This window comes from Drosophila gunungcola (assembly GCF_025200985.1).
Source record: "Drosophila gunungcola strain Sukarami chromosome 2R unlocalized genomic scaffold, Dgunungcola_SK_2 000012F, whole genome shotgun sequence".
Taxonomy (NCBI): Eukaryota; Metazoa; Arthropoda; class Insecta; order Diptera; family Drosophilidae; genus Drosophila; species Drosophila gunungcola.
Window position 1 is genome coordinate 625,915 of NW_026453170.1, and position 27,939 is coordinate 653,853.

Genomic DNA, 27,939 nt, shown 5'->3' on the forward strand with positions numbered 1-27,939 from the left:
GATCATCAATTAATAGGAAACATGTTTAACAAAAATATTTGTATTGTGAGCATTTGTAAATTTAGTCTAAATATATTCCCTTTTACATAAAACCAACTAGGATATTTTTTTATATTTTTGCATATTTATTACAACGTTAATAAGAATTGCATTAGCCTGGGTGCACATTAAGTATACGCATTCTGTACAGAGCAAAGAACTAGAACTGTTAAACTCTAGGCTCAAGCTACAGAAATGATTGATGGCAACAAGTGGCTGATTTGAATTCCCGCCACTAAGCGCGAGTCACCCTATTTTTGCGGCAACCTATGACAGATAACTTTGCACACTTTCAGGCAGCTTCATATACGTATATTTGTAAATTTAATAAAATAATTTCTCAAAGTTAGCACTAAACATTAATTATGTTTCGGCTGGTTAACACAGCGGCTGCAGCCGCTCCTTGTTTGTACCTGCGCAGTAGAGATTCCGGAGAGCAGCCAGCAGCCAGCAGCCAGCATCCACATCCACAGCATCCGCGCCAGCTGATTACCACGAGTGGATCGCAAGCGCCTGACGTATATAAGGGACCGAGGCAATAGGATTCAAGTAGTCCTGTTCAGCGATTCCTCCCCAAAGTGTTGGCTTTTAGAGAAGCGAAACTAAGGCAGCAGCAGCAGCAGAGTCCGCAGAAAAGGAGGGAACTTTTGCAGTGCAGAGCAAATATTTAAAGTGCCCAAGTACGTGTGGGCTTAGCCCAAAGCGACAGCGAGTTGACAGTGCCGTGAATTATACAAGTTGCTAACCCCATCTAATAAATGAATTCCGTTCTGCTCCTTTGCTCCATTTACCATTCACCATTCACCATTCACCAAACGCCACAGCCACAGGCTTCACTAGCAACAGCGGTACCGAACTTTAGCGCGCCAACCGAAGATATCCGGCTATATCCTGCATCCTGCCAGGGAAAAGGGTAAGTAACAAGGCAAGCGTTTTCCTCTCATTTGATTGTAATTAAAAGAAATTGCTTTAATTGCGAGTTGAGTGCGTGCATTGCCGAGAGTGGCGCCCGCGCAAGGACCTTTCCTTTAAGGGTTCCCTTTGCCTTTCTGTGGCATCAACAAGCTGCCAGAAGCTGAAGCTGAAGCTGAAGCGCTCAAGAGGCGCGAACGTGTCAAAGAGAGATGGGGCCAACGAAAATAAAAACAAATGTGAACGAAACTAAAATCCATAAATTGATTTTTCCGCCTGCAAGACCGAGTGGAACAACAGAAGGTAGTGTTGCCCAGATCCGGGTCCAGGTGTCTTCACGTTTTTATACTTTTCGTGTTGCCCTATCAGAGAAGGCAAAGCCAAGTCAACCCCAGAAGCAGAGCTAGACAATTGCAAAACACAGACGCAGATACCTCATCCGCCGCCCTTAACCCCTGTTCCCCCCGCCATTAACCCACACAGCTGCCCCTGTGCTGCGAGCGCAGCAGCCATGAATGCCACACAACCGTGTCGGTGTGTGCTGGTGTGCTCTGTGTTGGTGTCTGGCCCGCAGCACTTTTCAATGTGTGACTCTGGCTCTCCGTCTGTGTGGATTCCAGTTTGTGACGTAATGTTTGGAGGTTTTTGAACTGAAGCACTCTCAGACAAGCGAGCACGGGCACTGCGAAGCCCCAGGACCAAAGCGTTGAATGCCTAAGCCCATTACGGTTTTAGCTTTAATAGGCACTTTGCCCAGGGCCATCTATTCTCACCTTTAATCAGGCAGGGTATCAAGTAAACTGGCTTACATTCACAACCAAATTAAGGGCTTCCACGTTGTGGTGTGTAATTAGCACCCCTCTAAACTTTTTCCCGGCTAAAAATAAATATAAAAACAGACTGAAATCGTAGGTCACAGAACAAAAACGGAGCAGACAAGAAACAAATAACAGCGGCTGCATTCAAAATATTCAGGGCCATCTATTTCAGTTTTAATCAGGACTGTAAATGATATCTGTCACTATCAGTAATATATAATATTTTCGCTTGTGTTTACCAAGCAAACAAGAGTGCAATTTTCGATTTTTACAATGTCTAATTTAATTGAGCAGAGAAGTGCCACAAAATTTGGTTTGCGAAATGAAATGTCTGTTGCGGAAACGTTGAGGATGTTGTGGAAAATTCTGCGATTCTACCATGTCGCAGAAAAATGTTTATAAGTGGTACAAAGACGTCAAAGGGGTTCGAGAACGTGTTGATGAATTGGAGCGCACCGGACAACCATCGACGTTAACATAAGACCAACACGTCAATAAAGTGAAGAAATTGGTGCACACAAATCGTGGGTTGACTGCTAGAAACCTGATGGTATGTTTCGAAGATTGGAAAAAACGTTGGCATAAGTGTATTTAATCGGGAGGGGATTACTTTGATTTGAAGTTGATTTAATAGAATAAATAAATTTCCGTCCGTCCGTCTATCTGTACGTCCGTCCGTCCGTCCGTTTCTATGCAAACTGTTCTCTAAGTTTTAAAGCTATCTGCATGAAACTTTCTCAAAATGTTTCTTCCTATTGCAGGAAGTATATAAGTCGATGTAATCAATCGGATTATAAAAAAATAAATGAAAAAATATTTTTAAATTCTCTATCTAAGAATTTATCTTAATTGGGTAAAAGTTTAACGTGTGAAAGTCTGTCAACTCAAATATAAAACAAGAAGGAAAGCAAACTTCGGCAAGCCGAAGCTCATATACCCTTGCAGCTATTGCATTAATTAAATACTTTTGAAAACATTTAAATTATGATTTATTTGAGTATGTGCTAAAAAAAAACATTGAAACTATGATAATTTGCAGCTCAATTATTAGATAGTTATTTTTATATATTTTTATTATTTCTATGGGAGCTATATGCTATAGACGTCCGATTTTGATAAAATTTATACCATAATTCTGAAATAATTAAACATTGCTATATGTCGAAGAACTAAACAAAAAATTAAAAAACAGAAAAGTTATAATTTTTTTTCATTTATTTTTCCGATTGTTCCTATGGGAGCTATATGCTATAGTCGTCCGATTTTGATGAAATTAAAACCGTAATTCTGAAATATTAAACCAGTACTATATCTCGAAGAACTAAACAAAAAATTAAAAAACAGCAAAGTTATAATTTTTTTTCATTTATTTTTCCGATTGTTCTTATGGGAGCTATATGCTATAGTCGTCCGATTTTGATGAAATTTAAAACGTAAATCGGAAATATTTTACCATTACTATATGTCGAAGAACTAAACAAAAAATTAAAAAACAGCAAAGTTATAATTTTTTTTCATTTATTTTTTCCGATTGTTCCTATGGGAGCTATATGCTATAGTCGTCCGATCCGGCTCGTTCCGACTTATATACTACCTGCAATAGAAAGACAACTTTTGGGAAAGTTTCATGCAGATAGCTTTAAAACTGAGAGACTAGTTTGCATATAAACGGACGGACAGACGGACAGACGGACGGACAGACGGACAGACGGACATGGCTAGATCGACTCTACTAGTGATGCTGATCAAGAATATATATACTTTATAGGGTCGGAAACGTCTCCTTCACTGCGTTGCAAACTTCTGACTGAAATTATAATACCCTCTGCAAGGGTATAAAAAAAACAATCATATATTTGAGTCCCTTCTAAAAAATTTTTCGTTATTTAAGTTAGAGAAGTTAAACCTTGCGATGAGTTGTTATAAAGTATTTTAGTCCAAATTCAATAATTCACATATATACTAATACCATTGATTCGCGAAAGATATAATCTAATGTATAGCATTTCTTAGAAACAATTTTAAATACCTTTGCACATCCTTACCCAAAAAAATATACATCTTAAAGCCAAAAGTCTAAATAAACCGAGAATCTTAAACTCTCAAACTGCCAGACATAACAAATTGCATTTATCACTTGCCTCAGCCAACAGCAAACTATTTATCGTACAGGTCAATTGCCACCTTTCAGGGACTGGCCTCAAAATACGCATACGTATAGAATTGAGGTGAGACGATGGGGGGGCGATTACCTTCGACACGTAATTGAGGGCTCGAGTGCTGCGCCAGAGCCGAAGACATGCAACTTTAATGCACAATAGAGCGCCTAGGAAAATTATTGATTTGGGTCAGCAAAAGTAGGGCACTTCCTGGTGAGCCGCACAAATGAATGCTGAAGTCGCCACTTGACCACAGAATGCACTTCAGTGCACTCGTGCTGGGTTAATTATGACAAACTGGAGACATTCGCCGGCGCAATTAAACCCCTTTGTTGCCACCCATTTGTCAGTGGGTTAGGTCAGCTTGGAAAAACCAAATCCGAACTTGTCCACCTCCTCGGGGCAGCCGATAAATAAGAGTCCGCCGAAAACTAACGAGCGATCCATAAATAACCCAGAAAAAACGGCGGACGAGCCAAGGGGACAAGAGTCCACTGCATTAAATGCCAACTGCATGGTGAGAAATGAGCCAAAGTGGAAAGCGTACTGGACAAAAGGCAAAGCGCCAGTGAGTGCCATTGAAGTTAATTACAAATGTCCAATTAGGAAACTGACAAGGCCGGAGTGTCCAGGAACGGAAGCCGTCTTCGATGCAATTAAAAACGCATCTGGCCGCAGAAAGCCGAGCAAAACTGCACACTAATCACAGATACCAGGCGAAAATTGCATAATTGCGGCCACATTCCTGCCTTTCGAAACGGACCGCAGCATGTGGCCGAGGCATAAAAAAGGGTACAAGAACTGCTCCAGATGCTGCGGCCAAAACTTTTACCCTGATAACAGCAAATTCGCAATGCTGGAAAGTATGCTACACATTTTCGGCAATGTGCGGTGCGCGGCAAGAGCTCGACGCCTGTTCATTCTCTTTGTGATTTAGAACTCGGGCGATAAAATACAATTTATGGTAATTTATCTAGCTTACTCGTAAGCCCCCATCGTCAATGGCACAAATTTTTTAATTAATAAATAAGTGTTGCGGAAATTATATCGCAGTTAGGCGGTCGCATGTAGGGCTGTGTGCTACAGTGACGTGTAATTACGCGATTTGCAGGGGATTAAGAAGGGCCTGACAAATGCTGCGCCTGCCCCACTAAGGACGCATTAATGAGCCTCCCGACGGTGAGGCGAGGACTCAACACAAAGAGCCAGGACACCACTTATCCCTCAAAGAACACACAAATACAAAAACAGTCGGGCTTCACCAAGTCATTAATATTGCCTTACTTAAAAAAGTGAAATGGCGTTAGACAAAACAAATTTAGAGTAATTTCAAGAAGCAGACTTTGATTTATGAACAGATTTGTTAAAAATATTTATCATAAGTATGTTTTTTGGAAGAGGAAGTTAAATTACATGCAATAAAAAAAAAAACAAAAAGTTTTCTTTATTAACGACAATCTAGAATTAATGGCCATTTTGCACCAAAGTGTAATAGACCAATATATACCTAAAATTTAATTTAAATTGTAATACTGTGAGTGAGTTTTAAATTATATAAACTCACTAAATAAAGGACTTTAAAATTCAGGTGTCGGGTGTTTTAAAATCAGCGGATCTGACAGTTTTACAAAAATCATGAAATAGGACAGCTTTTTGTTTGTTTACTGTAGTCGCTTAGAGCTGGCCGATGATTCTTCCTGTCACTTACGCTTCAAGGAAGCGTGAAATCGTATTCCTCCCAGGGACAGGATCCCCTCCATCCGCTGCTGATTATGATTTGGGGCCTCGCATTAAATGAGCTCGACCACAAATGGCTCGAAGCGAAGGTGTGGGCCGCATTCGCGTTCAAATTGGCTGCATAAATATTTCCCTTTCCTTGGGTGCCTTGCCTAATTGGCGCGAGGATTGCTTTGGAATTTCGGATTCATTGTGTCCGCCGGCCACTTGTCAGCAACAAATTGCATTTCCAATTCAGCTGCCCGGCTTAAGTGAAATCAAGACAAAAGCTGCGGACTCGAATGCAATTGTTATCAGCGTGGGCGCATGAGAAATGTTGCAATCGGCCCTCGGGCGCTGCTTTGCACACTTCTCAAGTGCACTGAATAAGGGGGCTAAGAGACTGGGGGGAGGGCCTTAAAAGGATTACGACCGGGTGGTGCTGCGTGAATCCATTAGTAGCGTATACGGTTCTTGATTCCGCCAAGAACGCGTGGCTCGCGTTCGCGCTTTCGCAAAACAACGAGGTGCATCTGGGTGTACGTGAACTCTGACCCGCTGGGAGGGGGCTTTGAGCTCCGTTCACAGTTTCCCGTATCATCCGCTTTGTTGGTAGTCCGCCAGCAGAATAATAGATTGACTTAAGCCTTGTGTGCAATTCAAATACTCTGTTAGCCTGTTAGCTTTTGAACACAGCTATGTTTTCCCTTTTTATCCTACGGGTAATTGCAGGCAAGCGCCATGTTCGCTGTCTAACTATCCCTTGAATAATTTAATGTGGTTGTTAGTTGGACACAGGTAGAAACCCAACTGTATTTAGTTACAAGAAGACTTAGTTGAGGCAGTGCATAACTTTAGATTAAATTCTAACAAATTTATTCGCAACTAATATTTCCTATTGCCCTAATAAATAGCTCTGAGTAGTAATTTAATGCGATTTCACAATTAAGGGCTTTAAGTAAAACACATTGCTAGTCTCAACTGACTCTTTAATTACCTGGTCAACCGGGAATCTTCAGATTGTTTGACATACTCGTAAAACCCTAACCCACTGAATCGTGACCCACTCCACATGAAGGGTAAAATCAGTGGAAATCATCCGATCAACGGGATTTACGGACCCGCAACAAAGGTTGCTATCGGTTAATAATAGTAATTCTCCACTAATACACTAATCGGTCTATAGTCATGTTCAATTCTTATCGGCTCTTGAATTACGAGGGCATTATCGGCGAATGAGTTGTACGAACAGATGAGAGCCGCGCAAAATATTCGCATGGCTGGGTGACAAAGTACAAATCGGTGATAGGTCTGGAACCCAAGCCAAGCACTACTACACTGACCAAAGTTTTTAAGTTTTTAAGTGATTGGGACTTTAAAATAGCAACAAAAGCTAGAAGGAAACCAGCACTGTTCTGTAAAACGACTGTATATAACAGCTTGAGTTCCAAGATTTGACTGAAATAAGCATTGGCATGCATTTATTTTTATGTAAATAATAAAAAACAAGAAAGGAAGCTGACTTCGGCAAGCCGAAGTTTATATACCCTTGCAGCTATTCCAAAAATTAAATATTCTTGAAGACATTAAAATTATGATTTACTTGCTTGTATGTTTGATTTGCAGCTCAAATATTTAAGTTCCTATGGCAGCTATATGATATCGTTTTCCGATTTTAAAAAAATTAAAAGCGTAATCAAAATTAAAAGCGTAAATAATCAAAAAGAATTTCTAAAAAAATTTCAAAATAAAAAAGTTACATTTAAAATTTTTTTTTTTAAATATTTTTATTGTTTTCATGGGAGCTTTATGTTATAGTCGTCCGATTTTGATGAAATTTAAACCGTAATTCTGAAATATTTACTATTACTACATGTCAAAGACCTAAAAAAAAATTTAAAAAACAGAAAAGTATAATGAAAAAAAAATTATAACTTAGTTTTTTTTTAATTTTTTTCTTAGTTCTTCGACATATAGTATTGGTTAATTATTTCAGAATTACGGTTTAAATTTCATCAAAATCGGAAATATAGCTCCCATAGGAACAATCGGAAAAAAAATGAAAAAAATTATATCTTAGCTGTTTTTTAATTGTTTTCTTAGTTCTTTGACGTGTAGTATTGGGTAATTATTTCAGAATTAATTAATTAGTTATTGTATAACATAGGTCCCATAGAAATAATAAAAATATATATCTAATAATTGAGCTGCAAATCATCATAGCTTCAATGTTTTTCAACATATACGCAAGTAAATCAAAATTTTAATGTCTTCAAAACTATTTAATTCTTGCAATAGCTGCAAGGGTATATGAAATTCGGCTTGCCGAAGTTTGCTTTCTTTCTTGTTATTTATTTTTTCGGTTGTTCCTATGGGAGCTATATTCTATAGTCGTCCGATCCGGCTCGTTCCGACTTATATACTACCTGCAATAGAAAGACAACTTTTGGGAAAGTTTCATGCAGATAGCTTTAAAACTGAGGGACAAGATTGCGTAGAAACGGACGGACAGACGGACATGGCTAGATCGACTCTCCTAGTGATGCTGATCAAGAATATATATATATACAAACTTCTGACTGAAATTATAATACCCTTGCCAGGGTATTAAAATTCTTTTTAGTTAAAAGTTTAAAAGTTAAAGTTGTTTTTTTTAGCAATATTTAAATCTGCCCCAACACTAACTATTAAAATTGTTTGAAGTTAAGAAACTTTTACTGAAAAATTTTCTTAAGCACAAAAAAGGTTTCTATTTTAAAAAAAAGTTTACTAGGAAATAAACACTCAACTGTTTATGAACTTAGTGCAACATTTTCGCCTCAGTGCATGTTCCGATGTGAGCCACTTGAAACAAATGAAAGTACTTTCGCCCCACCCCGCGGCCAGTCGCTGACCACCGTCTGGCCGTGTCTGTGCTGATATCTGCATTATAAATAATAAAACATTATAATTTGCCTTAATCGAATAATGACCCCCAGCCAGTGCGATGGCGTCGCCACCACGCTGCGGGCACCGGCGAATCCGCCAGATTCGTCGTCTGGAATGCGAAACAAGACCGGAGACCCCGACCTGGGAAGTGGAAGTTCCCGTAGGCAAATTATTCAATAAAAGCCACAAAAACAGCGAAATGAAAAATGTGAAGAGACCTGTCGGACAAAAGGGAAAGGGAATGGAAACCAGAGGCGGGAAGCCAGAAATACACGTGCTACGGTCGCCTTAAAAAAAGGGGAACATTGCGGAGCAGCGAGCAGTGCTAAGTAAATAACAGAAAATTTAAAATGGATGGCAAATGCAATTGTGTTAAAAGTACAGGAGAACAACCATTGAGTGAACTACAAAAATCGGTTCTATTTTGCGAATTAATTTGCTTCAGCTATATATCCATGGAAGGTTAGGTCTAACTAAATTTAATGCGCCATTCTTAGACCGTAATAATTTAACTCGAAGACGAATTTTTTTTTTACCAAACGTTTTAAATAAAATGTTAACCGTATAAAGCACTTTTTTTGGCATATAGATTTATATTATGATATTCTCATTAAACAAAGGAACTAAAGATACCTAACAAAAAGAAAAAAAAAAGAACATTCTTAGCATGACATTCTAAGCATGTATTTCTTGTATTATATAAAATGTGGTTAGGCAGGGTTCCCAAAAAACTTTTTTTTGAAAATTCGGGTTGCACTTAAAATATATAATATAAAATATATTTCTTGACAATTTTCGAATTTGACTTATTTTTGCATTACAAGTCCATTTGGTCCATACTTGTAAAAGTACAATTGTTTGCACATTTAATGCAATGTATTTTAAAGTCCGGTTTAATCCCGCTGAAGCTTCCCCGTACGCCGATTCACGTCAGCTGGACTTGTTTTTGGGGGCGATACCAGAAATGAGTGCCCGGGGCTGGGCACAGACGTACAACGCTACAGTGCCCATTAAAAATCGGTCAACACCTTGGCATAAAATTTATAGTATGGTAAACGTGTTTTAATATGTATCACTCGATTCGGCGATGGTGATAATGAGTAAGGAAAACAATAAAACCAAGGGTGGTAAAACATTCGTAAAACAATCAAATGACAGCCCGAGGCACCTAACAGTTCGTAATCATTTATCACTGAGATTTTTAATCGTAGGGCACTCGAAGTGAGTGTATTCGGGTTACTTTATTGTCATCGTCGCCGCTAAATCAGCTGTTTACAGCAATAACAAGTGAACGAGCCGAAAGCGTTTTGCAAATCATCTCTGCTGTTTATGGCGGAGAGTTGAGCGCTTTTCGGAATCGGCTTCAGTACCACTTTGTCCGTTCGCGATTGCGTGCTCCGTGTTTCTTCTCTCCGGTGGCGCAGCACCACCTTCATCAGCTGTTCGGTGCCAAGTCCTAGTACCACCACCACTCAGTGGTTGTGCTGCTCAAGAAGAACGTGCCAAGAAAGAGTGTCACGGTGGGTAAAACCAACGGGCTTGAAAAGCGGGGTCCGAACCACCGCAAACCCCACTTTTTCGGCTGCGAATGTTGGCCCCGTGTAAATCACCATCGAAAATGTACGTGCGTGTTATTGGCTGTAGACAATTTCCGATGCCAGCCAGCCAGCTTGGGAAGTTATTTACGCTGTTACAACACTGAGGGAACGAAACAAAGAAAAACCCAACGTGTTGTGTTAAAAATACACAGAAGAGCCATCAACCCAAAAATAATACTAAATCAAGAGTTTATTTTAGGAAATATTGTTTTACAACAGTGTTCAAATGATCTCACAAAAGAATACGTTGAGAACCAATCGCCTCACAAAAGTAAAGAACGGTATCATAAGCGTAATTGCACTTCAGTAATTGTTTAGTAACAAATGAACAAAAATAAAATCATAAAGGAAATGTGCAATCAAACAGAGTTTTATTCTTTTTAGATACATACATAAAAATGTGATTCACCTTAAAAATGAAGAGAGAACCTTACACAAAAGAAAAATAATAAATAATAATTAATAAATAAATAAGACATGTTCAATAGATAACCGACCAATCTGTTGAAAATGAATTATTATTAGGTTTCAAAAAAAAGTTTAATAAATGTCCGAAATATATTTAACTATAATATAATTAATATTTAAACACAGTTTAAAATTTACAATAAATTGCATTTTGAAAGTGTACCAGAAGTGTGATATTATAACGAGTTAATATTATATTAATTTAAAAAGTTTAGTAATTTTTGTGTAAGTTAAAATCAGTTTTTAAGTTTATTATTTGTTTTCAGTACTTTTTCATATAACCTTTTAAACATTGTACTTAGGAGCCTTTCTAGAATTTGTTTTTAGACTTATCCATGAAATTTTTCTAAGTGTAGCGGGTGTCTAGAATCCGTCTTATCAGCAATACCTGCTTCATTTACGAATATTTATCTTGGCGAAGACCGATTGTGTTGGGCAACCAGTAACTATGACGCTAATCTTGAGTGAACACAATTCTTGCGATTAATTGCTATTCGGAATACTTGAGAAAATCCACTACATCGGGGTCTTCGAAAGCCGCCGATTATCTCCGCTCGACGGACGGCCTCCAATGTACGAAAATGAATTTCAATGGGGGAACCTGCTGTTCACATTTAATGAGACAAATTGATTTAAGTGCAGTGATTAACCATTTTAAATTCAACTGGCTGGCGTTTGTTATCACTGTCGAACGAGCGATCTAATTAGCCGATATGGAAATGTGGAAAAACTGTTTGCACACGATAAGTCTCGTTGCAAAAAAAAAAAAAAAACAGTTTCATCTGCTGCAACTAACGACATCAAGCCATTCGCAGAAAACACATTCGCACGTGCCGAATGAGACGAAGAAAACTATCAGCGAAAATAAGGCCCCAAAATAGTGACCCAAATGCAAAGCGGAATCCGAATTGGAATCCGGCATTCCAATTCGCCAATTCACTCAATTTATTTGGCTGCAGAGTCAGTCAGCTGTCGCTGATTGCATTTTCCCAAAGCCCCTAGCCAAAGCTAAGCCCAAAGCTAAAGCCAAAGCTGAATGCTGAATGCTGAAGCTAAAATCTGAAAATCTAAAAATACGGGTTCCAAAACCCAGAGGCAGAACAACAAGTGGCCGTGAGGGTGAATTCGTGCTTAAATTTGATTCAATTTCAATGGCTTTATTAAAGCAAATTGCAATGTCACAACAGCAACAGCAGATGGAAATTCGCGTGTAATCAGCCCAGTCAACAAACTTATTAAGGCGTATTAATATAGGGTTTTGCGTTTGCTTGGTTTACCCAAAACCACAGCATTTCGGTAGAAGCTGAAATCAGATCAGGCACAAAAAACTTATGGAAAGGGGTCAACCATTATTATTAAAGGGTATATTATTATGGTTCGTTGTATTAACAGCTATCTATAAACCAAATTTAGCTGTTAAATGAGATGAGGAAAATTAACGAGTAAAATAGTATAATATAGTATTCACATATTTATCGTATTATAACTGACTTACAAGCAATTTGGCATATAAGTCTGGTAATAAAGTGTAACTGAAACGAATTCTAAATGCTATAATATTTTTAGCAGTATTTAAGCAGCTGTTTTAAATCAAACCAAACTGAACTTGAAATCCAACTCTGTGCCCTATATCGCAAAATACACCATTAGTATAAGTATTTTTCGCTAATCCATAAACGACCCTGATTAGTAAGCCACAATACAATTTTACTTTTTGTGACAACAACGATAATACATTCTATGCAAATTCGCGGTCAGATTAAGCTCAAAAGTTAACTAGGTCAGCATTTTAATTGAATTTGTTGCCTGCTTTTGCGCTGCTCTGTGCAATTTTTCTTGATTGCAGAAATCATTTTGAAAATCAGCTTTTGGCCACCACGACTACGCCGAGTGACTCAGATTATCCAAGAGCAGAACAGAAGCAAACCACCACAGTAACTCAACGACACCACCGATCACGGCAATCGCTGCCCCAGCAAAACCGCCCAGTTTACACCACTCTCAGCCGCAAGTAGCGCGACCTCCAACCACCCACCACCTCCCACTGGATGGATCTGAAGCACGGAGCCAGTGGTGCTGCCGCCAACAGCGAGACCTTCATATCCGCCAGCAAGTCCACAGACATGATCTCGCCCAAGGAAAAGGAGGGCAAGGCGGCCAAGGAGGCTGGTGGCACAAACGCCCCAGCCGAAGGTAATTTAAAACTATTCATGCATCTTTTCTACCCTTCGGCAAATTATTTCAAAAATTGTACCTAGGGGTTCTCACAAACTAAAGTAAAAAACAATTCATAAAGTTATATAAAAAATATTTGAATTTAATAAATACCAATTAAGGCATAAAGATTCCTATCATAATATTAAGCACTTTAACACAAACTTTTAATATTAATTCAATCAAAGACTAAACAAAATCAAAGCGTTTTTTTTACCTAGTGAGAATCTCTCACAAGAGATCGAATATAGATTAGAGTTTATATCTTAAAGTTCAATCGCCAGTGTTCACCACCAGAACAAAATTGATATGACTATCAATTTTATATAAAAAACATATGAAAAAGTTGAGGTAGCAACATGAGACTGAAAATTTCTTGAACAGATAAAGAACCTGTTAAAAAAATTATGTGAGAACTAGCTTTTTCGGCCCGATCAAGAAAAAGAGAAGGCATTTCACAGCTAGGTTGGATTAATTAAATCCTTGCTTTTGTGCCTTACAGCACTCTGTTTTTTTCGCTTAAATAATTAAGAGACGCCAAGAAAACAAGATTATCTGGTCTTTAAGTTTTTCTGAAACGTAAAACAAGTTCCAAGTAATTTTATAAAAATTAAAGAAAAACAACATATTATAAAAAGAATTAAAGTCTAAAATCAATAGTTCCAAAAGAGTTACTAAATAATATCAGCTGCATGCGGATAACTATCAAATTAAACGACAAATAACTATCAAATTATTGACGCCATGTGAAGCGTTTCTCAGTCTACTTATTTATTAAAGCCTTTTGTTACCGCAGGTGCTCTAAAAATATTGAGTTCAATAATTCAGATAGTCCTGTAATCAAATAGTTCAATCTCAAAGCACTTGAAAATGACAAAAATTGTACATTTTAGTCCAATTGATATGACTTAACCTAAGTAAATTCGGCCAGCAAAAGTTTATGTACGCTTGGAGAAACAGTTTATGAACGCACTGTCTCAATAAAATTACTGTTTTCAGAATTTTGAGGCATTTAAATTTTATTTATTTTGACTTTACTTAAAATAAAAAATTGCAATAATAATGAAAATGACAAGTTGTTTTTAATGTTCATTATTTTTTTGATTGTTCCAATGACAGATATCTAATAGACTTATAAAAATAAGACAACATTAAGAAGACTTTTGGTCCTGACTGAGAATATGTTTTATGTGATCAGAAATGTATTTTTTTTGTACTGAAATTCTAAAACCTTTTGCAAGGGTATATTGAACTGAAAAAATTGGACGAGCAACATGAAACTGATATTTGTTGGCTTTTTGAGCTAGGAAACTTTTTTTTACATAGCTTTTAAAACAATGTTAACAAAACTTAGGTAGTCCTCAAATGTCTTCGAATGTTTTATTATTTTGATCACAGCTGCACAAATATTTGTAATTGCAATCTATACATAATCCTCCGAATTCCGCAGTCTGTTCACTCGTCTAAGACAATATAGGAGCTTTGTTTTATTACATGCATAGTTTGCATTTCATGCCACGTGTAGTTACCGCCTGTTACCTTACCGCTCTATGAGCACCTGCACTTTGCATGCGAGACATGAACGACCGTTTTGACCTAACTGCACCTCAAGGTAGGCAATAGTATCGCTGTGTTTGTGATTGTGGTGTGGGCGTGGTTGTAGGTGTGTTTGGGTGTGGGAGTGTGTGCTAAAGGGCAGTGGCGCAGTGGCATGCATTTGTATGCAGTGCAATCCGAGCGCCACACGACCACACACAAATGCACTTGGCAAAGCCTGCCAAAGCCACAGCACATTCACTTAAATGCAAACCTACCTGCTCGCACTGAAAAAAACCGGACACCACAAATGTACCTTCAGCATTCTGGTTAAACTTTAAGTTGCTTAGTTTGGTACATACATATTGTAGTACATATTTTCCCAATCATGGTCGTATCTTTAAAGAAAAATATTGGAATTTATTATCAATATATTATATTGTTTTATATCTATTATTTTAAATATCTAGTCTAGCTGTCCACTACGGTATTAAGCCTGATATTTGCAGTGTAAAATTGTACTTTATTTTCAATTAAATTAGTTGCGATTTTTACGTTCTTTGGCTTTAAATTACAATTTTGACAGCGTTATCAGATAAGTGAGTGTTAAACCAAATCTTAAAACATAGATGTTTTGCAATAACAAAAGTTTTGTTTATTTTTGCAACCTTACATGATCTGATTTAAAGAGTTGTTTGAATTCTTGACCCAAAGTAAAAAAAAACATATTTGTTAGGCAATCACATTCAATATACAATTTTTTCTGTGCACTGTAAACATATTGTGGCACTTGTTCCTGTATGCGTTTGTGCATACATGTGTTTTAACTGAAAAATACAAATAAAGAACGACATCAAAGCGTTTTTGTACTTTCAATGCCATGCAAGCCAAAAAGTTAGTGACGTCGCTTCTGAATTGTCACAAATTCGAACAAAAAACGGATGGATATAAATAGAACCAAAGCCCAAAGGGTTCACACAACCCAATGCATGCAATCCAGTCGAATACGCTTAAATATTATACACACCGCTTCGGTAACATATTTCCACGGTTTTATTCGCAATCAAACCTATTAATCATAAATATTTGCTAGTGTTTCATAGCACACAAATGACTCTTTTAAAAATTAAATTAAAATTAAAAGTACACTTAAATGGGCGACATAAAGGAAAATGCCACGAGTGCAATTATTTTTGTTTAAAAGTAAAGTTGTTCACTTCATTTAAATAAAAGTTTGTGATCTTACATAAGTAAAAGTTAGCTCCAAGAAAAATAAAAAAAAGTAAATAAAACTTTGCCGTGCTCGTTTTGTTGTGAATATCATGGCTACCGATTAAAAAAATAAATTTAGAAAAGTTACTAGAATAATTTAAGCATGTTATCCATACTTGTTTGCACCTGAATAGACATTTAAAGAGACCAGATATTTATGTGGTACCCCTTGCCCATTAATCGTCCCTAGAACATTTAGCCTTTGCGTTCTAGGCCTTGAAGTTCGACCTTGAAAGAAGTACCAAAAACACATTTTAAGCCAGGCAGTCACTAACAAAACAGAAAGGGCGGATGAACTTAATACGATAACACAGAGGGGGTTGGCCCTTCCATTTGCATGAATATTGGCTTCGGAAGGAGCCCCACCCCGCGTAAGTAGTAAGTGAGTAGTGTAAGCCAGCCCCTAATCCAGTTAATCCGCTGCTACAGCTACATGGGGTCCTCCGGCGGAGGATGGGGAAGCCTTGAGCCGTTCCACGAGCATTTTGAAGAGGTTTTCACCTGACACGCATTCTATTTACATTTTCAGGCTACAAAGTCTACGCCCGACGCTGGGCAGTGCTCATTCTCTTTGTGTTCTATTCATCCTCGAATTCCATGCAGTGGATACAATACACCATCATTAACAACATAATAACGCGGTGAGTGAGAAGGGGCTGCGAGGGGCGGTCGTGCGGTTCCGGGAAATCATGCATCACATTTCGTTAAAAGTTTTCAAAAAGCTCATTAAACAACTAGACTGTCGGCGGGGCCTAATGAATTGGTTGCATAAATTAGCTTGTCGTCCGCCGACAACTGCATTCCCGCCAAGTGAATCCTCCATTCTAATCGCAGCTCCTTTTTGTCCTGCAGATACTACGGCATCAGCGATAAATGGGTGGACTGGACGTCCATGATTTATATGATCCTCTATATACCGCTCATATTCCCCGGCAGTTGGTTTTTGGATAAAGTGGTAAGTGATGACACTGAAGCAAACAAGAATAAGTGTGAAGTTTAAGATTTGTCAATAAATCAAGACGCAACGAAATGTGTAAGCAAAATGTAGTGTACAGTTCTTATTTCATGTTCTTATAAACAACTGTAAACTTTAAATACATATCTCATTTAATAAAAATAAGTCAATGAAACTGAAACTTGTGAAACTTATGTGCGATTACACTACTTAATCCACATAGAACCAATAAAAAAAAAGTTTTTGCAGAAAAGGATTTCTCAATATTTACTATAAGTTTTACAGAGTCTTAATATATTTTAATAGATTATTGAAATAGTTTTCCACAAAATCTGGATAGTTATTCCAGTCATTAAATCTCCTAAAAAACAAGTTCGAGTGTCACTTTGAATTTATGAAATGTTCGTTTTAGATATTTCTTTCAATCATTGCTTACAAAAATAAAAAAAAAAGTTTTAGAAACACAAGACAAATAAAAAATTTGTATTTGATTTTTAAGTAATTTTAAACTTTATTAAACCCTTGCAGAGGGTGTTATAAAATTGGTCAGAAGTTTTTGCCCGAAGTGATGTTTGGATGTTTAGTGTCAAGGAGCTATCCCTAGATATTTGATCAAAATCGGTTGATTGTATACAATAGCTGCCTTATATCTGTCATGCTGACCATACCATACCAATTTTTCGAGCAATGTTAAAGATAGAGCAACGTAGATAAAAGATTTCATATAATTTCGGATCCATTCCTCGACTGCAAGGGTATTAAAACTACAGCATCCGTTTTGTTTGGTATTAGCTTACGCTCACGAAAGCGTTCTTATTTTTCTCCACATAAAACGCAGTGCCTTTGTCCCCAGCAGTTGCCCATAATTAATGGCCTCCATTGTTTTATTTGTCTGTCATTAACAGGGTCTTCGCATAACCGCCCTGGTGGGCATCGTGGGCACCTGTGCGGGTGCCTGGATCAAGGTCTTTTCGGTGGATCCGTCGCTCTTCTACGTGAGCTTCATTGGCCAGTCGATCGTCGCCCTGGCCCAGGTGTGCATCCTATCGCTGCCCGCCCGACTGGCAGCCGTTTGGTTCGGTCCGGATCAGGTGTCCTCGGCCACCAGCGTGGGAGTCTTTGGCAACCAGGTGAGTGGTGACTGCACTGCAGTCGTTGTTGATGGGAGATTGCCATGCAGGCAGCTCCGACATTGTCTTGTGAGTTAGTGAGCCGTTGAATTTGCATTAACACGGAAAAGGCAGTGGTCCGGCCCATTTTGCCAGATTGATGCAGTGTATCGGGCAAGGCCGACTGGGACGTGGGACCAGCCCACTTCCGGTAGGGCGGAAGTGGCTGACTACGACATTTCTGTGCCGGCTGCCCTATGAATCCTGGCCTAGCAATCAAGAAATTGCCGAAAAGAGTTGCGAACTGCCGCACAAGTTAAACAAAACTGACAACGACAGGGTCGCACCGGGCCATGCCACGCCCCCTTCCGCCTGAATGGCTGCCAAGGCTAATGCATGCGGAAGGCTCCTTGAGTGGATTCAATTGGGCGCACTGCATCCGCATCTCTGGCCAGCGGCAAGAGGTTCAATTTATTCAGCAGCAAGCGAAATGACCTCTCCAAAATTCTCCGAAGCTTAAGTGATTGCCTGGATGGGATACCTTCGCTCGGTTGTCCAATGGGGCTGCAGCTGGACAATTGAAATGTCACCGATTAGTGAGTGGGTGGATGGGGTGGGATGACATGCATTATGCGGTTGCAAGTGGTGCACCACTCGAGATTGTGGCCGAGTGACCAGTTGATTATTTGACATTTGCACTGAGACGTAATGAAAAACCGCAGAGTTCTCCTGGCCTGCGACAAAGACGCATTCATTAACCATAAACGAATTTGGAATGTGGCAAGTGGAAAATGGTTATTCAGGCATTTCCCTGAATTAAGGTATTAAGCTAATAGCCGCATAAAGCTTATTTTCACCTCGAAATACTTGAGTGAAAAAGGGGTAAACACAAGGAAATGGGGCACACAGTGCACACTGCACTTCAAGATTAGTAGCTAGTTAAGAAGAAGTAGTCAAGGCTAAGCGAAATGACGGTACCACATGTAGTGACGAATAAATATGTTTAAAAAAGTAATTACATTTGCAAAATAATATTTAAAAATTTTTTAATTGAAGCAAAATAATATTATATGAAGTCAACATACTAGTCAAAAAAGCTAAAGCTAAAAAGATGTGAGCAGTTATCTCAAAAACAACTGGGTTTTAAAAATTACTCGTACATTTTTAACTTAGTTAAAAGTCTTACCAAAACACAGTTTGTTAAAGAACTGCAGATTCAAAAACAAATTCATATGAGTATGGGGTACTTTAACAGTAGCTAAAACAAAAAATTCTGATATCAAACAAAAACAAAATTTGATATCAGAAATGAAAATGGAAAGAGCAATTGTCACGACTTATTTACCTCGTTAGGATGTGCTTTTTTTAATTTACATAATATATTAAAACAAATGTTAATTTTCCGATTGAAAAGGTATACAATTTATTTATATTTACTTATCTTGATGAGTTGAGTATTAACAACAACAAAAACTTACTTAGTTTTATCAACTTAACTACTTTTTCTTTATGAGTGTATTTTAAATGTAGCTCTATTTTGACCAAAAATTCAACATGCACATGTCACTGCATATCAAAACGACTGCGATTTTTGCTTCAGACAGGTTATGGGTCTAAACACCGCAAAACAATTAGGCCGCTTGCTTAGCCATTAGCCAACAGAGTCAGGTGCGGCGTTGATGAATGACAATGGCCCGGGAAATGGAGAGTGAAAAAAGGGTGGGTGGGTGATGTGGGCGCAATGGGATGTGGAACAGTTTGCTCTTTATGTTGATTTACGAGCGCATCGGGCGGCAGTGCAAATGTGGGGCTCAAACACCCACAGCCACCTCCACTGACGTCCCGTCAAGGGGCAAGGAGCAATACACACTGCATCCTAAACGCACCTGTGTGTCATATTCGCTTCTCACTCGAGTGCAGATGAAAAGGCTTATAATTTCCGCTTGTCACAGGTAGGAAGTCACAATGGGATGTGACAATGTGGGGCTACGTGATGATGACGAGAACAGGGCGATGATGTGGATGTGGATGTGGAGGGTGAAAGATGAAGGATGAAGGGGCGGAGTGGGTCAGGAGGCGAAGGGCTTAAAGCCAGCACGGGTAATCTCTTGTCGAAACGCCAAGCCGAACTTGTGCCCGAAAAAAAGTGCCTTCATAAAAAACGCAGTGTGGGGCCACGTAGATGGCCCACATACCGAGTGGCATTGAATGCCAAAGCTCCACCACCATCCCGCCTACCCCTCCCCCCCAATCGCCTTGGCTGCCTTATCTGCCAAGGACGACGCACCACACGCTCTTGTATCCCATCGCCACCCGCCGCCCCCAAATCTCTGATTTCTGACTGGCTGAGCCGAGCTGAAGCAGATTTGGCGGAGGAGCATTGTTGCCAGAGTGCTGAGCAAACACAGTTTCTTTTCCTTCATTTTTTGTGCACGTCGTTTTTATCCGGATGGTCATGTAAACACGGCCGGAACGAGTTGTGCCGCCAAGTCGAAAATAACATTCTCCAGGGCCGCATGCGAGTATTCCGGCGGAATGGATGTCCCACCAAGCGAGGCTCAGACGCTCGATACTTCGAGCCTGTGTCCTCCTCCGGCTCAAATATTTATTCTTGATGCCAAGGAGAGGCTCAGACTGCAGCCAAGAGTCCCACCCGAATGTCCTTTTGCGTTCTCTCATAAAACCCAAATAGCCAGAACAAAGGAAGCGGACAAGAGCTGGTAATGGAAATGGAGATGGAGATGGGGATGAGCTCCTGGGCATCTGCCTGGTTTATGGCCCATCCCCCGAATACGATTATGGAAATGGTTGCAATTCTGTGAATTTACTCAGGCCTTTATTGCCCGAGTATTTCAAAATCACAATTCTGTTTTTATTCGATTATACCAATCGCCAGCTTTTTTGCTGATCAAGGGGAATTATTTAAATTCATTGGCTGCCATAAACTGAATCCTTGACATTTATTATATTATATTTCGGAAATATGGTGGAAAAACTGTGAATTGTATAATGATTTGCATTTCATGAGCAAATTTATTTTAATTTGACCTTTTTTGGAAAACTGGTAAATAATGAAACTAAAATTGTCCCAGAAATATAATAGAAACTGGGAATAAACATATAAAACCTTTTTGTTTCTACCTGTGATAATTTTTTGTTCGCGGTTTTCCACTGGCCAAATCCATGAGATTGTTGGCGTAATCTACCTTAAGTAATCCGAAGGACCTTTTTCAAGGTAAGCCCAGATAAATGAAGGAAACTCAGTTTGTTCTTGATAATCTTGGCCCTTTGATTATTGAGCGGCTATAAAATCAAACTACCAATTTTCCTAAGTAAAGATGAAAAAGGGGAAAACGGATTTGTTTGCGTGTTCGGTAAAATGGTGGCCCAATCTGGAGCTCAGACCACCTGCAGCTTCGGTGTCTGCTCTGTTTGGTCACGATACTGCTTCCAAAGGTTTTCGCTTAACGTCAGAGGGAATTGAGTTTTGCCCTTTCCAGCGTTTCGGTCCTTTGTTTGTGCAAACCAAAAGTTATTGCCAAGGAAAAAGCTTCCTTTGGTTTACTGTGTGTGAAGCTGAACTGTTCAACCGGCTGACATTTCTTTTGTTTGCTTAAATGAAAACAATTGGGTCCCGGCTGATTATTTGCCATACAAAAGGTATGTGTTTCAATTCAATTTAACTAAGGATAGTCCCTCGAGGCTTTTAATAATTGAATAAACCCGAAATGTGTTTGCATGAAAATCCCATATGGCTTTAACATATTTTTTTAGGGAAACTGTTTCCTAAATTGCATTAAAATTTGTGCTAGTAAAATGCGCTTTTATGGTTCAATTTATTTTCCTGACTGTCAATGTCACTCGCCCCAAAATACCGCCACTAAATCTGATTTATAGCGCTAAAAAATAAAATGACAACAGCATAAACTCAAATAAAGAGGTACCCTTTAATATGAGTGGTTCTGGGGAAATTTAATTTAAAATTTAGATTGCATGTATTAAAGGGGAAACGCCTATTTAAACTGATAGAGTCATTACTTTATAGTTCGTCATGAGGAAATTTCTCAATTTCTATCCGTTGCACAACCTCCAAAATACCCCCATCAGTCTTCCATTAAAAAATCAAGGGAAACAGCTAAAAATTGCATGGCTCAACTTTTGTGCATTGGCGTGTGTGGAAAAAACGGAGCTGTCACGAGGTATCCATCTATTTTTTCCGCTCAACCGCGTCACAACTTTGACGAAAACAAAAAAAAAACAAAACGGCAACAGAAGCAGTTTCTGGGGGAACCGGAACAAGAGCAGAAATATACATATATCTAGCCAAGCCAGGCCCACCATAAATCAATTTCACAGTTGCAGCGTGAAAAACCTTTGGCCAAAAGTCGGGCGTACAGAGCGAAAGTCCGGAAGCGGTGCAGAAATAGTAGCGGAACCGGAAACTGATTCAACTTTGAGCGACTTGTGAACAATCGAGAAATCCGCCCTTTTCTTTTCTTCCAGCTGGGCGTGGCCGTTGGCTTTGTGCTGCCGCCCATGCTGGTGCCCAATTCCCCGGACCTGGAGACGGTGGGCAGTGATCTGCAGGTGATGTTCTACTTGGTGGCCGGTCTGACCAGCATCCTGCTCGTCTTGATGGTGTTCTGTAAGTAAATGTATTTGCATCCTCATCGTAAGCTTAAAATAGCGCTGAAACTTTAAAAACGTATAGAAATTTAAAATTTCTAGCCTACTTTTGGCTAACAATGAATATGAGAAATTTCTTTGGTTTTTTGTATCAAAAGTTTTAATTCAAAACAATATTAATCTTTAAGTAAATACAGAAAGGTTTTAAGGGATTACACCAATAAAAAAAATTGTTGCTTTAAACTCTACAGGGGTGTACATTTTTAAAGGAATCGAAAATCTAAGCACGTTTTCTCTCATATTCATGGTACGCTTAAAGCAGACTTGAAACTTTGAACAAGTGAGAAAATTCCTTCAGTCTGAAAGCTACTTTTAACTAATGTTTTTCTAAAATTCTATAAATTTGTAGAACTCGTACATACAAAATTTTTACCATAATGTTTTTTGCCTTAAGACTAAACAAGAAAGGAAGCAAACTTTGGCAAGCCGAAGTTCATATATATATTCTTGAAGCTATTGCAAAATTACATATTCTTGAAAACATTTAAACTTTGATTTATTTGAGTATATGACTAAAAACATTGATGCTATGATGATTTTCAGCTCAATTATTGGATAGTTCCTATGATATTTATAAATTTAAAAGCGTAATTTTATATTAATAAACCATGTTATAGTCGGCCGAATTTAGTAAAATTAAAACTGTAAATCTTAAATATATAACCATTACTATATTTCGAAGAACTAAACCAAAAAAATTAAAAAACAGCCAAGTTATAATTTTTTTCATTTATATTTCCGATGATTCCTATGGGAGCTATATGCTATAGTCGTCCGATCCGGCTCGTTCCTACTCTATACTACTTGCTATAGGAAGACAACTTTTGGTTTGCCTAGAAACGGACGGACGGACATGGATCGACTGTCCTAGTGATGCTGATCAAGAATATATATTTTTTAAAGGGTCGGAAATGGCTCTTCACTGCGTTCCAAACTTTTGACTGAAATTATAATACCCTCTAAAAATGTGAAAATATTAAAAAATACACTTAAAATTTTGGAAATGACAAAAAAAATATTTTTACGATTTTCCGTATAGTTACCGTGTATTATCTCAGTTTTCCAGGACAAGCCGCCCACTCCGCCATCCGCCGCCCAGGAGGCGGCCCAAATTTTGGAGAGCTCTGGGGAAGAGCAGGTCAGCTTCATGCAGTCGCTGAAGAACCTGATGACCAACCGGAACTTCATCTTCCTGCTTCTCTCCTACGGCATCAATGTGGGCGTCTTCTACGCCATCTCCACGCTGCTGAACCCGGTATGAGCGAAGCACCCGAATAATGAGCGGTTAATCGGGGCTAATTGCTGGGATTTGTTTGCAGGTGGTGCTGAAGTATTACCCCGGCCACGAGGTGGACGCCGGACGTATTGGCCTCAGCATTGTGCTGGCCGGAATGCTGGGCTCCGTGGTGTCGGGTATTGTGCTGGATAAGACGCACAAGTTCAAGTAAGTACAGCAATCAACCGCTGAATGGCTTTCCCGAACATGAGCGAAACTCATTACGCATACGCCATGTGGCCCCGCTGAGAGTGGACTGCTTGAGAAAGTTTTAGCACGGCAACTGCCAAAGTTGTTATTAATTGAATAAGGGGCTCTCAATGCTTAATGAGCGGTACTCAATGTGGGCCAACCATTTTCCCAGGGAAACGACGCTGGCGGTCTACGCGCTTTCCATGGTGGGCATGTGGATCTTCACCTTTACCCTGGATACGGGACACATTGCGGTGGTCTATCTGACGGCATCGCTGCTGGGGTGAGTCCTATATAAATACTTCAAAACCATTGAAATTAATGTATTGATAGTAATATAACTATATAAGTTAAACTCTTGTTTCAATCTTTTATTACGAATTCGAATTTGGCAGGTGAAAATCTTTCATCTTAATTTGGTTTTGATTTAGAAATTCACATACAAACGTTTCAAGCCATTGTTATTATTATAATTTCGTTGTCATTAACTTGCTTAACGTGCTTTAATAGTGTGAAAAGTGTGAAAACCTTCAAATTTTTTTGCTAGTCATTAAATGTTAGTTGACAAAATTGAATGGCTTGATAGTAATTTTTTAAAAAATTACCATAATGGGATCTTATTTTTGGCATCATTTACAATTCTCTATCCTGCACAATATGCTAGATTCGTTCGGCTTTGCACTACACTTTAATAAATTGCTAAAAACTAAGCGTATTAATAAAAAAAAGACTTTCGGTTTCGACCAACATCCCCTCAATATTTATCTAGAATTTATTTCATGAAATTATAATTAAATTTAATTATATTTATTAAGGCGGTTTTATACTCTCGCAGTTTCAAAAAATCGATTTTTTTTTTAAATTCATTTTTTTAATCTATATGTGTCTCGGAATGCGCTACAAAAAGGATTTTCTTGAAATATTTTTTCGCATGTTTCATAAGGTACCTATTTCAATCAAGTTACACACCGTAATTTACCTTTAAACGCATTTCCCAAAAGTAGTGTTTTATTAGCTGCCGAGTAAGACTTTTACAGAAGAACTAGTCGGATTTAAATTTTTTTTTTTTTCAAAATGTTCACAAAACATACCGCAATGCGGTATAAGATTTCTTATATTTTTTTGGATCCGGTATTATAGCCCCTAATAGGTCAAAAAAGTACGTAAAAAATTTAAATTTTCACTTATTGTTGAACAACTTTTGATAATTGCAAAATAAAACAAGAAAGGAAGCAAACTTCAGCGTGCCGAAGTTCATATACCCTTGCAGCTATTTCAAAAACTAAATACTCTTTAAAAACATTGAAGCTATTATGATTTGCAGCTTAATTTTGATAGTTCTTATGGCAGCTATACGATTGTTCCTATGGGAGCTATATGCTATGGTCGTCCGATCCGACTCGTTCCGACTTATATACTACCTGCAGATAGCTTTAAAACTGAGAGACTAGTTTGCGTAGAAACGGACGGGCAGACGGACGAACAGACGGATATGGCTAGATCGACTCGCCTAGTGATGCTGATCAAGAATATATATATGTCTCCTTCACTGCGTTGCAAACTTCTGACTAAAATAATAAAACCTCTGCAAAGGTATAAAAATATTATTATTTTATTAATGTTGATAAAATTTGAAGGTACATTTGTGAGGGTCAAAAAAAAAATTAAAGTAGCTTGGGTAATCTGTGTCAGCATTAGTTATAATGGTGATACACTTTTCGTTCGGGATATTTCCTACACTACACTAGTTTTTAACTTATTTAACTGGAAATGAAAATTTGAAATTTCGTTAATTTGTACATGGGATCTGTGGTGTTCACTTGCTCATGGATGGCATGGCTGAGCGCCTTCAGAGTGGGATCGTCCATCTCGCGGATGAGGGACAAAGAGGCGGACAGCAGATTGCCATTCAAGTGTAGACGTCTCTGCTGCGCTGCACCACCTCCATTGCTGGCATCAAAAGGAGTTGGCCACCATATCCTGGCATCCTGGCATCCTGGCGGACTTGTTGAACAATGCCTCTTCCGCTCCCGCTCCTTCTTCAGTTCCGGCTTCTTCACCCGCTATCGCTCCTCCTGCCGCTCCTCCTCCTGATCCACCTCCTGCTCCCTTTCCCGATCCCGCTCCAGACGCTCGCGACAGGGTTCATCTTGGCGCCACAAGTCGAGAGCGCTGACTCCGCCCCCCGGGCCACTGATGGCACTCTTCTGCTCCGGATAGGACTCGTGGCGAAGGGCGGCCTGCATCTCCAGCTCGGTGGCTACCACGTTGTCCAGTATTTTTAACTGCGGCAGCTTTCGAAGCACACAGGCCCTATAGTTGCTACCAGCTTCCACGGAGCATGGATTGTCCTCCAACCAAAGCGAGGTCAAGGAACGGGCATTGGCCAGCTAATTTAGCTCCTCGAAACTGGGGATCTTGTTCTTGCGCATATGGAGCTCCTTCAGCCGGTGACAATTCTGCAGACTGCTCAGCGTATTGATCTTGTTCACACTGAGAGACAGTATTTAAAAGTGAGGCATCTCCAAGCAGATCTTGATGTCTTCCAAATTGCTGCCCCAAGCATTCAGATTCACGACATGGCGGTAGTCCGAGCACTTGGACTTGCCCTCCACCAGCTGCTCCGTCAGTCTATTCACCATCTCGATCTATCACATATGTCATACAATTTGGAATTTGATTTGTACATGCTGTACAAAACAAATCCAAACTGTCAAGCCGTTCATATACCCTTGCAGCTATTGAAAAAAATTAAATAAAAATATTAAATTAAATTAAAATATTCTTGAAAACATTAAAATTGGGATTTACTTGCGAATATGTTTAAAAACATTGAAGCTATGATGATTTGCAGCTCAATTATTTGATAGTTCCTATGACAGCTATGCGATATCGTTTTCCGACTTTAAAAAAATTAATAGCGTAGTTCTGTACTGTCAAATTATTAGTAAGTCAAAAAGAGTTTTAAAAAGAAAAACATATTAAAAAAATTTCATTTTTTAAACATTTTTTTTTATTGTTCTCATTAGAGCTTTATGTTATAGTCGTCCGATTTTAATTAAATTTAAACCTTAATTCTGAAATATTTAACAATTACTACATGTCGAAGAACTAAAAAAAAATTAAAAAACAAAGTTATAAATTTTTTTTTTTTTTTCGATTGTTTCTATGGCTCGTTCCGACTTATATACTACCTACAATAGAAAGACCACTTTTGGAAAAGTTTCATGCAGATAGCTTTAAAACTGAGAGACTAGTTTTCGTAGAAACGGACGGACAGACGGACGGACGGACATGGCTAGATCGACCCTCCTAGTGATGCTGATTAAGAATATATACTTTATTTGGTCGGAGATGTCTCCTTCACAGCGTTGCAATCTATAATACCCTCTGCAAGGGTATACAAATTAAATTATATTTAAGTTATACCCATTCCGAAACAGTTTGTGAAGGATAAGCTAAATTATAAGTTGTCTCCCAGTCATTGTCACACTTTTAACGAATTGATAAAACTTTAGCTGGAAATGTTCACTAAACAGTGGGATCCGTATTGCTTTCTCCCTTGCAGCTTCTTCATGACCGGCTACCTGCCGGTGGGCTTTGAGTTCGGGGCCGAGCTCACGTTCCCGGAGCCGGAGGGCACCTCCTCCGGACTGCTGAACGCCTCCGCGCAGACCTTCGGCATCTGCTTCACGCTCTTCTACTCGGAGCTGTTCACCGCGTTCGGCGACATCGCGGCCAACATAACCATGGCGGTGATGCTGATTGTGGGCACCATTATCACGGCCACCACCAAGTCGGATCTGCGGCGCCAGATTGCCCAGGTGTCCGCCAGAGGGGCTGGCAATCCGTAGGGAACTCACGTCGGCCCGGCGACTGTCTTTTATGTATAGTATTCTGCGCATATCGTTTTACTGTTTAAGTTATTTAATTGTTCACTGTACATTCCGTTGTAGTCTTAAGTGTTGAATTTTAAAATGTTCATTAAAGGTACATGGCAACACACACACGAACACACGCACATACGCACACAAGCACCCACACGAAACGAGTATGAGTAT

General features: G+C 39.0%; 1 protein-coding gene across 5 annotated transcripts; it reads left to right on the top strand.

The window, feature by feature from the left end:
- The first annotated feature begins 592 nt into the window (after positions 1-592).
- LOC128255869 (feline leukemia virus subgroup C receptor-related protein 2) lies at positions 593-27,904 on the top strand. Of its 5 annotated transcripts, XM_052985670.1 has the most exons (11): positions 593-719; positions 864-952; positions 12,485-12,831; positions 16,190-16,301; positions 16,513-16,615; positions 17,521-17,745; positions 22,228-22,369; positions 23,469-23,665; positions 23,730-23,854; positions 24,051-24,161; positions 27,447-27,904. In XM_052985670.1, exons 3-11 carry the CDS (start codon positions 12,687-12,689, stop codon positions 27,730-27,732), a joined length of 1,446 nt encoding a protein of 481 aa, XP_052841630.1. In that variant the 5' UTR covers positions 593-719; positions 864-952; positions 12,485-12,686; the 3' UTR covers positions 27,733-27,904. The 5 variants fall into 5 exon arrangements, with proteins under 5 accessions (XP_052841630.1, XP_052841634.1, XP_052841635.1 ...); XM_052985674.1 differs by lacking the exons at positions 593-719; positions 864-952 and adding an exon at positions 9,651-9,672; XM_052985669.1 differs by lacking the exons at positions 593-719; positions 864-952 and adding an exon at positions 9,798-10,092.
- The last annotated feature ends 35 nt before the right edge of the window (positions 27,905-27,939 follow it).

What these genes read in the sequence shown, in the direction of transcription:
- LOC128255869 (XM_052985670.1), top strand. Translation starts at nt 12,687, where the DNA reads ATGGATCTGAAGCACGGAGCCAGTGGTGCTGCCGCCAACAGCGAGACC. An exon ending in CACAAACGCCCCAGCCGAAG is followed by an intron (nt 12,832 to 16,189) that starts GTAATTTAAAAC and finishes TTACATTTTCAG; the next exon opens with GCTACAAAGTCTACGCCCGA. An exon ending in GATAAGACGCACAAGTTCAA is followed by an intron (nt 23,855 to 24,050) that starts GTAAGTACAGCA and finishes CCATTTTCCCAG; the next exon opens with GGAAACGACGCTGGCGGTCT.